The sequence below is a fragment of the Filicampus tigris genome, chromosome 11 (assembly GCF_054856515.1).
Source record: "Filicampus tigris isolate MCC_2025a chromosome 11, RoL_Ftig_1.0, whole genome shotgun sequence".
Lineage (NCBI taxonomy): Eukaryota > Metazoa > Chordata > Actinopteri > Syngnathiformes > Syngnathidae > Filicampus > Filicampus tigris.
Window position 1 is genome coordinate 23,013,838 of NC_141227.1, and position 10,089 is coordinate 23,023,926.

At 48.7% G+C, this 10,089-nt stretch overlaps 1 protein-coding gene across 3 annotated transcripts in view; it reads left to right on the plus strand.

The window, feature by feature from the left end:
• The window catches only part of arid5b (AT-rich interaction domain 5B), a 121,016-nt gene extending 111,194 nt beyond the window's left edge, over positions 1 to 9,822 (plus strand). For all 3 annotated transcript variants that reach the window (XM_086044573.1, XM_086044574.1, XM_086044575.1), the window contains 2 exons: positions 3,469 to 3,670; positions 4,411 to 9,822. In XM_086044573.1, coding sequence (XP_085900699.1) covers positions 3,469 to 3,670; positions 4,411 to 6,249 — 2,041 coding nt within the window. In that variant the 3' untranslated portion in view covers positions 6,250 to 9,822. The remainder of the gene's footprint in view (positions 1 to 3,468; positions 3,671 to 4,410) is intronic.
• The last annotated feature ends 267 nt before the right edge of the window (positions 9,823 to 10,089 follow it).

The following is a 10,089-nucleotide window of genomic DNA, read 5'->3' on the forward strand; positions in this document are numbered from 1 at the left end:
CCCGGCGGGAACGGCAGCTTGCTTTTTATTATGACTTCATTATTTCCTGTTGAATCTGTGGACCACCTTCACGATCAAATAAATGTAAAAAGGAGTCAAATATGTGTGTCATTGTCAACATCGATGGAGGATTTGTTGGCAAGTTGACTTCTGAACTGACCTCCAAGTCTGAAAGGAAGTCGCTCGCTATAATAGAATGTGCAAAAAAAACAATTGGGTTCTCACCTGTCTCTTTGGTGCCGTGTTGCCAAGAGCGAGTTGACTTTGCGCTTCTGTAACCGCTCACACAAATGCAAAGAAGAATTGAAAGCCTACAGTAGATGAAAACGTTTCAAAGTCATTGCCATCCAGATTGCTGAGGCAATGTCGACTTGCGGCCTATTTAACTGTCATACAGTTGTAAAAAATTTTTTTTAAAAACGGGGGGAGTAAGCTACCGTATTCGAATGTGAAAAGCCAAACTGTCCTCACCTTCAACTTTGATGATGTTTTGCCGCAGGCGAGTTGATTTTGCGCCTCTGTCAGACACGTTTAAAGACGAATTGGGAAAATGTGAAGAATGATCCGTTGTGTTCTCACGCTTACTGTTGACTTGATGCCTTTTTCGCTGTCATACAAGCGTGAAAAGAAGTGAACCAGTAACCACCATATTAAAATGGGAAAAACAATTCAAAAAAGCTGCACTCGCCTTTAACTTAAAGGATTTGACGGATTGCTGGGGGAACGTTGATTTTACACCCCCTTGGTTGTTAAACGAGTCAAAAAAAAAAAAGAAAATCAACCCCATATTAAAATATGAAAACCAAATTGTGCACTCAGCCTTAACGTGAATGGCGCATTGCTGAAGAAAAGTTAACTTGATCCCTACTGAACTGTTATGCAAGTTCAAAAGGAAAGGAAGCCACTGCATATATTTTGCTTTTGTTTTATTCTTTTTTCAAGTTTCAAACTTGTGAGAGTGCTGTAAAATAACAACAAAGCACACAAAATGAAAATGGAATTAGATCAACACATCAACCGAAATTGTGTGTTCGAAAAGGCTTAAAAACTTGACTAACACAAGATTACAAATGATTAGACAGGATCAGTATGGCAGACGTGAACGGAAACGCAAAGATCACCGGAAAACACCCGCAAAATAAAAGCAGCCATCAAAAATGTGAAAAATACAATTCGGCAATTGATCAGATAAATTCACCCTTATGATATTTTTATCCAACCCCCTGAAGCGTTATAAAAATCATTTTCCCTGCACACTATTTTGACCAATCAATGTGAAATGGATGGGTGACGCGAAGCGTAATTTTTTTTTTTTTTTTTGCTGATGTCATCAAATTGTGGCCGGGGTGTCACAAGTTGGCTGATCTTGTCAAGGCTTCAAGCTTGCCGAAAAAAGAATGTTGGGAACTTCCTTTTTGGGGACTTTTTCCTGACCAGAATGGCCTGTGAGTTTTTTCCATTTGCAAGTATTTCTACACAAGGAGCCGTCATTGCTCACTCACTCAACGTGACAAATTGGGGGCGGGGTGGGGGGTGGGGGGGATAAGTGTAGCGTGAGCGCGTGCGTTGTTTTTCGCAGCCGTTGCTCCTCTTCGTGAACGTGTCATCGTGCCTTTGCTGGCTGCGTCTTTCCAACCGCGTCGCGTCGAACAGCACATTTCCTTTCTTGGCCCGCCGCCTGCCAGAGCAGCTGGATGAAATGTCCTTTACTTGCCTTTTGGTTTTTTGTTTTTTTTGCTGCCCGCACTTTTGTTCAAAGAGCAAACGAACACATGAAAATTCCCTCTTGAAATTCTCTTCTTAATTGATGGATTTTTTTTTTCTGGGTCCTTTAAAAGGATGATCAGAAAAATATCTCCTATTGGAGATATTTATGCGTCAATGTTGTTGTTTTACGCCTCAAGTAGCAGCGTTTGGTATCGGCAGTTTCCACGAGTACCCGATACCGTGAAACAAGGCCGCTATCGGCCCGACGCTGTTACCTGCTATCCGTGTCTCGTTTTATATCCTATTGATGTGACTTTAATATGTATTTGTTGTGCGCACAAGGGGAGCCACGACTTTTTGCTCCATGGAGAATGACGTCATCAATTGACAGGCGGCAACGTGCCATTTTTAGAGTGAGGAAAGTATTGCAAGGTCAAAAGTGAAGTCTAATGATTTTTTTTTTTATTCCGTCTGTTTGTTTGTTTGCATTTTGACAATGATCATGTAGGATTGAAGTAATCCACCAACAGGCCAAACCCATCCAGTCATCTTGACCTTTTATACAAACAACAATTGACACTCGAGATTCGCACCTGCGCACCTTTCTTAGAACACAAATCTCCAACAAAAGTGGAAGAAAATGATAATGCGCCACATTTGAGGGGTCTTTTTTTTTTTTTTTTTTTTACACATCCGTCAGCAGTCCACATTTGAAAAGAATTTTTTGTTTTTGTCAACTTTGATTATGGCATCCTGCTAAAAAAAAGTCTCAAGTTGTGAACTCCCGATCCCGTCCGTCCCCGTTCTGACTTAAATGCGAACTCTCGGAATGTCGGGATGAGGAATAGCAGAGCCCCGCAATGCTTCGCATGGCCCTCATTGGCTGCGAGCATCTGCATGTAATCCCGCGGTCAAGCAAAACAAAATCCACACACCGGCTGAAGGGATGAAGCACATTGCCAATGTTCAATTCTCCCCCCCCCCCCCCCCCCCAATAAAAATTGCTCGTGTAATCATGTCCAGGAAAAGTGGAGCGTTTATTCTTCTCTCAAGGTTCAAATAATAAGCGGTGTGATGCGTCTCAGCAGGAGCTGACACACACACACACACACACGCACACACGCGCACATTCTCTGGCATTCGTGTGCGAGTGGATTTCCCCTAACGTTGTGTCATTACAATAGGATTATTTATTGCATGCCAAGTATTAAAATTACAGCCAACACCGCCCTCAAAAGCATGTTTTGTTTTTATTTGATGGATGATTTTCTCCTCTTAATATCATTAATGTTATTCCATACAGTGCTTTTTTTTTTTTCCACAGCCACCTCAATGTGTCGCTTAGACATCATTTTTCGACTACCGCGTCATTCGCGTCTGTTTTTATTCTTTATTGTGTACCACACAATATATATATTTTATGTCACTTGTCCAGTTTGGTATTTTGTATTCATTGCGAGCTGTCAATCCACAAGGCTGCGTTGGTTTGGAATTTGTTGTTCATGTAGAGTTGCCACAAACGCTTTACCGGTATTGCGGTATTCCTGTTTTCCCCTTATTCGGCTGCAATTTTCCCATTACATGACTAATCAATGTTAATTCTAAGTTGCGGCCTGCAAAATAGTTTGCGGTTTCCTCAAAAGGCAACATTTGTGACTTGACCTTGCCAGACACTGCGCATCTTCAAAACACGAACGAGTTGTGTTTGCCGAGCCTTCCGTGACCTAACGGCGCCGACGTTCCTTCTTTGCTCCCCCGCAGGCTTCTGCTCCCGTACGAGAGGCACCTCAAAGGCGAGCAGGACAAGCCCCTCCCCCTGGCCAAACCCCGCAGCCAGGAGAAGACGCCGTCGGCCAAGGCCAAAGGCGTCGGGGCCAAGAAAGCCAAGGGCCCGCCGGGCGCTGCCAAGCAGGCGGCCAGGAAGGAGCGCGGCGAGGCGGCCAAGGGACAGCAACAGGCACAGGTTGGTCGCGCACGTCCGCCGGCGGGCGCATCGGCGCGCTTTGTCTGCCGTCCTCCACAAAGGATAGACTGCTTATCTTGCTGTGAAATTCAAATTTCCAAAAAGCCACATTTGCGTGTACTTTGGAATGACACATTTTTTGCAGTGTGGGAAGACTTTTTTTTCCACTCGTGTTTCCCACGCCGGTCCCGCGTGTAAGTCAACACCCAAATGTTCAAACAGGAGCCGTAATGCGGCACATGGAGTCGTTCTGGTTGCGAGTGGAGGCAGAATTCCCAAAGAGGCAAAAGAGCGCAGAACGCCTTGACTCTTTGTGTGGCAGCGTTTGATTTTCTGCAACAGCGGCGACCAAAATTAAATTAGACTCGACTGGACATAAGTAGCACAACAGGTTGTTGTGGAGAAACAAGCTCAGCAACAACCGCGTTCAGCCAACGGGTGAGCCTATTTCGAAGCTTTTGGACGTGAAATTCTTCTTCTTTTCCCGTAACCATTTGCATTTTGAGGGCCCAAGCAACAAAAACCCACCGAACTTTGCGCCGGCGAAAGATTTGACATGTTAAAGTTGTCATACACGAGTACCCAAAAATGGGTCTGTAGCGCTCCCGATCCTATGCCGGTCATCAAAATAAAGCTTTACACCAAACTGGTCCATGGCGCAGTGGGGCCGGATTGCGCAACGTAACCTTGCGGACCGTGACGATCATCAAATGACACCGGTAATTGTTTCCTTCCTGCAGGATTCCAAGGCGAAAGGGGAGGCGGGCGCAAAGCCGGAAGCGCCGGCGGCGGATGAAGCCATCCTCATCGAGGAGGAGGAGCTTCACGTGACGCTGAAGAAAGAGGAGTCGTTGGCCGGCGAGCCGCCCGCCGCGCCGGGCCCCAAAGAGGCGGAGTGCAGCGGGGCGCCGCTCGGCCCGCGGCCCCTCCACGTGGCACCTCAGCCCGAGTGGAGGCAGATCGGCGAGGCCCTTCAAGCCGCCAAGACCGAGGTCCACCTGGTGGCCAAAAGCGCCTACCTGCCTCACCGCTGGGACCACAACAAACCGGCCGGACACGTTGCGCTGCCGGAGTCCTCCCCCCGGGGAAAGGACTCCTCGGAGAGTCACGGCGGGAGAGTGGGCAAGGTGTTACCCATGTGCAAACCGGATAGGCGGTCGGTCGACTCCAGCGCGGATCCCTTCCCGGAGAAGGAAGACTACGGGGTGATTCGGAAGGAGAGTCCCGCGCAGATCGCCGCCTACTGCAAAGCCGGCCAAGGCGTCATGTCTCCTCTGGCCAAAAAGAAGCTCCTCTCCCAAGTGTGCGAGTCGGTGTCCTTCTCGTTCGCGCCGTCCCTGGCGCCCGAGCGGGACGCGGACAGGAGGAAAGGCGAGGCCGAGGCCCCGAGGCAGCGCGCGTCCGACAGCGTCCCGGAGGCGGCGCCCATGTTCCGGCCGTCGGTTATTCAGCACGCGCAGAGCAGCAAGCCTCCGCAGGAGAGGAGCAGCGGCCGCGTCCCGCAGCCTCACGTCAGTGCCCCGTGGCAGCCGTACCTGCCCGGCACGCAGGACCGGGACGCTGCCGACGGCACCTCGGAAAAGCTCCTCCAGGCTCGGGGCTTCGCCGGGGACTGCTACTCGTCGCCGCACCTGCACAGTCTGTACAGACAAACGGAGAACTGCCTGAGCCAGGACAAGATGGCCGGATACGCCAACGGAGAACGGCGGGACAACTTTGCCGGGGAGCGCGAGGAGGGCCAGGCTTTTGGTTGCCGAGGCCCGGAGCAGGAAAGCCTGGCTTACAGGTCGCACTACAGCGACGGAGCGCAGACTCGAGGCGAGAGCCGAGAGGCCGAGGACGAGCCCCGAGATTTCACGCTGTCCAAACCGCTCCCCCAGCGGGTGTCGTCCTTCTCCAAAGCCTCCTTCTGCAGCCTCCCCTACTCCATCTTGCACCAGGGCTTGGACTCTCACCCTAAGGCGTGCAGAGTCCCCCCCATGACCATCTCGCCGCCCAAGCAGGACCCGCCGCCGCCGCCGCCCTTTCCCAGTCCCAAATCCTCATCCGACTCGTCCCTCGCCAGCCCCGTCCGGCCCGGCAAACGGAGCCTGGGGGAACCGGCGGGCGAGGAGTTGCCGGAGAGGAAGGTGCGCGTGGTGACGCCCATCCACCCGCCATCCGCCATCCGACGCGGCGACCCGGAGGAGCTGAAAGCCGCCGAGCCGGCCCACGCGGTCCACCTCAACAACCACCTCCCCGAGGGCCACCCCGCCAGCGCCTACCCGCTGCCTCACGCCGCCCCCCTCTACGCCGGCATGTACCCGCCCGGCGGCCTGGTGTCGCAGGACGGACTCCAGCGGCACCCGGGCCTGCAGTACCTGAAGAGCCAGTCGGCCGTGTCCCCCCTGGTGCCCCCCTTAGCCTTCCACTCCATGCTGCTCCACAGGCAGCTTCTGGCCTCCGCCCCCAGCCCGCACCACTTCTTCAGGCACCCGGGCGGGGCGGCCCTCTACGGGGACCTGCTGCACCACTTGTACCCGCTTTCCACCCTCCCCCCGCCGCAGCTGTCCTCGGTACACCCCAGCACTAGACTGTGAGAGCCGCCTAGCTCGGCCCCGGCCGGCCCCCGCTCTCTCTTTCCCCTTGCCAAGCAAAGACAGCGGCTCAGTCGTCAGATGGGTCCGGATGGAAGGGTGGCGACTGATTGTAAAACTCTTCTGTGAGACAGACGGAAAATTCCATTTTTTGTTTTTGGTATTTGTTCATACTTTTTGTTTATATCCTTTGCACTGTTCTCTATTTTTATCACCACTTACTGTACCTTTTTGGTTGTATCCTTATTTGCACAATTCTGACGTGGATGTGCTCACTTTTGATTTCGGCTCTCCGTCGGCGGGAGTCGGGCAGTCGCGCCGTTTTTGTTTACTGCGTCTGAGGGCTAAAACTGTGTCGCTTGAAACACTACAACGGGAACCTGCGTATCCAGGAGTCGCCAAAATGCGTCCCCGTCCTCGTCCTCGCCCAAGTTCGGTGGCATCGCTTTTCTTGATGCCTTTAGACTGCACGGTACCTCCTTGGATTGCGGTCGGGCATTTTTACCGTCCGTTCCACTGCGGGAAACGGAAAAAAAGTTGAAATGACAACAATGGAGAAGGATTGTGAAAAAGAGACACACTAGCAATCGTCACGCAAGTAACTTGAAAGTGACAAAAGTACTCAAAAATAAGCATACAGCAATGTGAAGTCATAATGCTAAGCTAACGTTAGCGTTGGCGTTTTTACGACTGAATCTGGTTTTAGTCGAATGGGAAAGCGTCAAGAGGCAAATCGGTACCGTGCAGTCAAGTGCATCAACAAAAGTAGCCTGTACAGGTGCTGTGGGACAGGACATGTCCAAATTCATTTCACGTGAATGTTTGTGGCTTTTTGTTTGGATTTTTTTTTTTTTTTTTTAGTTGAAATAACACATCGAGCATCTTCGGACTGTCGCAGCCCGTCGCACGAGCGTAATGAAGCAGCCGCCCGCTGCCGAACGCTCGGCCCATTTCACCGCCTCCACTATTCATGACTTGAAAATTACTTTGACGTTTGAAAATTACAGTGCAGACACGCTGAAAAAAAGATCCACTGTATGATTTTTTTTTTTTTATAAGAATGTGGTCACTTAAGATGCTTTGAAAGTATTTGTGCCTTTTGCCCGTCTCGCGTTCTTGTTGTTAGCACTAAATGGTGGGAGGTTACAGCGTTTGGAAGGAGTTGCTTGCAGTCCGGAGGCGCAAAGTTCGTTCAATGCTTCATGCTCATGTTTACATGTGCTGAGATCCACCAATTTACTGTGACAGGTGATCATTTCCACTTTAAAGGAGATAAAAAAACACTAATTGGCTATCGGCCACATGGTCATGAAGTGCTGCCTCCACAAGTGAAAATACAATCTCTTTTTTTTTTTTTTAGTGTCTTGAGGCAAAGTCTGGGCCAGTAGTTGGCCCTTTGCGACATCCCCGGTCGCCATGTTAACGAAAGCCGTGTTTGCGATAAGTCCGCTGCATGCACCGCATGCACATGAAATTGACAAATGCAATTGGGCGGCTTGGTGGCAAAGTGCTGCATCCACCCGTGAAAACGCAAATAATGCGTTTACTTGATATTTGCGGGGTCTTCAGATTCTAAACGCCCACTTTGTCACAACAGCCTATGTTCCGTCCCTGGTTGTCATGGTAATAAGAGCCCCATTTACATGATTTTGCATTCCCCTAAAAGTGTCTGTGAAGGAGCCCTTCTCAATTTTGCTGGATTGCGTCATGACAATTTTTGTCCGCTGCGTGCGCCACATTCATGGCTCCCCCATGTCCTAAAATGAGAAGTTGAATTGGGCAGCCTGGAAATGAAGTGCTGCCACCACGGGTGAAAATCCAATCTATGCTTTTTTTTAATTTATTTTTTTGTCAACAACCACTAGAATTTTGAATTTGCCCCTGGTTGCCAGCCGTCTGTGGAAAACGTTGAAAGCCTTTATTTGAGATCCTTGAAATCATTCTTATGGCCCTTGCACTAGTGTGCGCGTTGCCCTCACTAATCCGACAACAACTACTGTATGACATCCTGCAGACTAGCCCGACACGTACGACGTGTTACTGGTGAGGCATAAATGTGCACAAGTTGACACCCGCGCGCTGCTAGCACTGAGAATGAAGCGCTAGATGTCGACTATAAGAATTTCCTAATGTCACACAATAGCACGATAAGACCGCTGTCAACTCGTTTTCAGTCTTGCTACTGAGGACAAATATTTCAAGGACCTTCGGCTTCATATCGTGGTAGTGGTCAGATCATTCAGAGCAGAAGTAGAATGACTGTCTTATACTAATGCACTTTTCCACTACTGCCTTCCACTACAAGATCACAGTTTTCACATACTAGTTGGACAACTAGATGCCACTAGTAAGGCAAAACTACTAGTGGGCATTTTGGTGCGACAAGCACAACAGGAGGCTACTAGTGCGTGAAGCGTGCCTACTAGTTAAGTCTGGTAGTGTTACTACTGCAGCAGAATAGTTTGCTCGAAAGATTTGACTGCATACTAGTAGGCCAAAAGTGGCACTAGTAGTGGAGAGAATGATACCAATCGCAATCATTTCCTTACTGGTAAGAAGGAGCATACTAGTACATAAAGTACTAGAGGCTTGAATAGTGAGGCAAAACTACTATGTGGGTATTTTGGTGCTACTAGGACAACAGGACGCTACTAGTGTGTAACCCATGCCCTGGGTACAGTAGTGGTATCACAGTAGTTTGCTAATTAAGGTAGAATTGTGTACTAGTTAGCCAAAGGTGATACTTGTAGTGGAAAAACATTACTAATAAGAAATGGTTGCTCTACTAGTGCGTTCGTTTGTCTTGCCAGTGCATACAAAAGGCATAGTAGTTCACGGTCGGTACGATGGATATCAGGGGTATCGAGTATTGCGCAAACGACATTGAGGTTAGTTACCACTAGTTAACATTTAGCACTTCGCAAGCAGTACTAGTAGCGCGCAGATGTCAATTCGTGCTTGTCATTCTACAAGTGCGCGAAGCGGTCTTACTAGTGAGTAGAAAATGCAAACTAGTACATATTTAATCAGGAATGCGTTCATGTTATTCGCCCCACTGAAAGAGCACTGTCTGAAAGGAAAAAAAAAAAAAAATCCATACACGGGATCAATTTGACCTTTTTCTTCTCCGTCGCCGTCTTCTCCTTGTGTGTGGGTGCGCGCGTGTGTGTGTGCGTGCGTGTGTGTGTGTAAATAAATAGCACTGTAGATAGAGCACCGCCCTGGCGCGAGAGTGGTGGTTATCCTATCCAAACTGTTATAATCTGTAAATAGCATCAAAGGCAGTATCTATCTGTATGTATGCGTGAAAGAGAAAAGACAAAAAAAGTCGGTTACACACAATCTAGCCTCTAACAAACACTACGTTTTGCAGTTAAGCGTTAGTTGTTGTTATTATTTTTTTTTCCATTTTTTTCTTTCTTTTTTTTTTTTTGTTGTGCATCCTCAAGAAAGTGTTTTTTGATACAGTAGCCATGTGTTTACCAATCAGCCAGCTGGCAGAGACAAAAAAATTCAAGACTTTTTTTTATGCTATGACCTCCTGTATATTTAATTAAAATATTTTACTATCTAAAAGGCTTCCTTGTGTGTGTTGACGTGCCGGTGTGAGTGGGCTGCGTCCCTGATTCTTCATTGCCGTTACTGCCGGTGAGATTTCTCCCTTGCTGCTTCTGGGAAGAGGGTCGGACGAGCCCCAAATGGCATTTGGGATCCTTCTGACTCACACTTGAAAAAAATGACTTTTGTAGGCACCCTGTGGTTGGAACTAACATCTTGGCTCATCTTTTGGAAGTGTATTGTTTCCTCACCAGGGATAAAAAAAAAAAAATCAATATCTTAAAA